The 1,959-nt window shown below is 30.4% G+C and overlaps 1 protein-coding gene across 1 annotated transcript in view; it reads right to left on the bottom strand.

The window, feature by feature from the left end:
* Positions 1 to 258: 258 nt before the first annotated feature.
* The window catches only part of LOC110018492 (NAC domain-containing protein 73-like), a gene marked incomplete at its 3' end in the record, with an annotated part of 4,024 nt that continues 2,323 nt past the window's right edge, over positions 259 to 1,959 (bottom strand). Inside the window, 2 exon segments of the mRNA XM_020715826.1 lie at positions 259 to 457; positions 1,244 to 1,561. Of these exon segments, the coding sequence (XP_020571485.1) occupies positions 259 to 457; positions 1,244 to 1,351 (307 nt within the window).

Below are 1,959 nucleotides of genomic sequence, written 5' to 3'. Positions count from 1 at the left end.
TATCCATGAGAACTTAGATTGTTTTCCAAGCAACATAGATATTAAGTTAGATACGTATATGTAAATTCCAACTAGTTGGTGTACATTACAAGCGAAAACGATAAAACCATACAATCGGTTGTGAGTCCTAATTATGACCGCATAAATAATAATAAATTCAAACAAAAAAGGCTTCTATATATATATATATATATATATATATATGTTTCCTCCCTGTAGTGAATAATTTGTAAGAAAAATGTAAATTTAAATAATTACCTGGGAGTTTATGAGGGTGAGTGTAGCAAATCCCATTGAGTCCTTCTATGGTAGGAATAAAATCATCAATAAGGGGATGAAGCTTCTGCAACTCAGGCCTCACCTTCCCCTCCAAATGATCAAGCAGCTCCTGGTCCGTTGGATCGAACTTAACCCCGGCTGGCAGCCCAGGCAAATCCTGAATTAATCCACTGCTTCCCTAATCCATTCATGCAATACAAATTCAATCATTTTAATATTTTTATTTTTATAATTTTTTAAGAAATTTGATGTATATATATATATATATATACATAAAATAAAGAAGAACAATAACAATATGAAACGAAATAATTTTAAAGAAAATTATCATAATAATAAATATTATATATTATTACACTAAACCTTTATAAAATAATGAATTTTCAATATAGATAAATGAAAAAATATATATTAATTTTGTGAAAAAAATTTAATTCTAAATCACTGCTAGATGAAGACAATACATATTTAACCTCATTAACCCACCATCTTTTTAAAAGACACTCAACATGGAACAAAAAATGAAGAAATTATCAGAAATATGAAAAAAAAAAGAAAAGAGAAATTACTTTCCCTTGGGAATATATATATATATATATATATACATATATATATATATAATCATAAGCATAAACGCTTTTTCCAAAATTCTTGGAGAATAATTAATTAGCCTTAATTAATAATAATATAGTTTGCTTAACTTTAATTTTCATACATCAAGTAAGTTTTTAGTTATAGTTTTTGTATCATTATCTTCTTTTCATGCATAGGTCATGAGAAAATCGTTTTGAATTTTTCATGATTAACTTTTAAATTATCTTTTATAATTAACTTGATATAAGCAAACTATATTATTAATTAAGCCTAATTCTTCCCCAATAATACTAATTTTTTTAGTATTATTCTTTATCATATATATATATATATATAGAGAGAGAGAGAGAGAGAGAGAGAGAGGATGCACCAGATTATCAACTTGTATCTTCTGGCCACACGAAGGGCAGATCTTGGCTAACCGACGGTCGTGATCTTCGTCACCATCTTCTTCATCGCAGCTACTACTCCATGTCATCTTGATCTTCACTGCCACAGATTCTTAAACCCTAATTCCTGTGATCCCTTCCCTTCCCTTCCCTTCTCTCTAGAAAGAGAAAGTTAAAGAAGAAAGGGCACAGCTTTCTCTCTCCTCTACTCTAGCAGCAGTTCTTCTAGAGCTTTGTAAGGGAACATAATTCTTTTGAATCTTCTGGCCCACAGCTGTCAAAGGAGGAGAACGAAGAGCCTGCAAAAATATCTATTAAACTTCCATAAGAAATGAAGTGAAGATAATTAAATGTAAATAAAGATGAAGACAAAGGCATTAAATTATAGGGAAAATAATGAATTGGAGAGAGAAATGGATTTGAGTTATTATTTTTGGAATATAATTAATACATTACTTGGCCCTCAAGCTTGGCATGCTATTCGTCCAACTAGTCGGAACATGTTAGTCTTCATGAACCCCATGTTTTTCTACCCTCTCTCTCTCTCTCTCTCTCTCGCTCAATGTGAAGGTGGGTTGCCTTGGAGTGCATTGGAAGGCTTGCTTAACTAATATTGACGTTCATATCATAATGCATGCCTAATTAAGCTAAATGGTATAATTTAAGTATTTGATGTTTATCTCCTATATTATATATA

This window comes from Phalaenopsis equestris, unplaced genomic scaffold (genome assembly GCF_001263595.1).
Source record: "Phalaenopsis equestris unplaced genomic scaffold, ASM126359v1 Scaffold000022, whole genome shotgun sequence".
Taxonomy (NCBI): Eukaryota; Viridiplantae; Streptophyta; class Magnoliopsida; order Asparagales; family Orchidaceae; genus Phalaenopsis; species Phalaenopsis equestris.
This window is presented reverse-complemented; position numbering and strand designations above follow the sequence as displayed.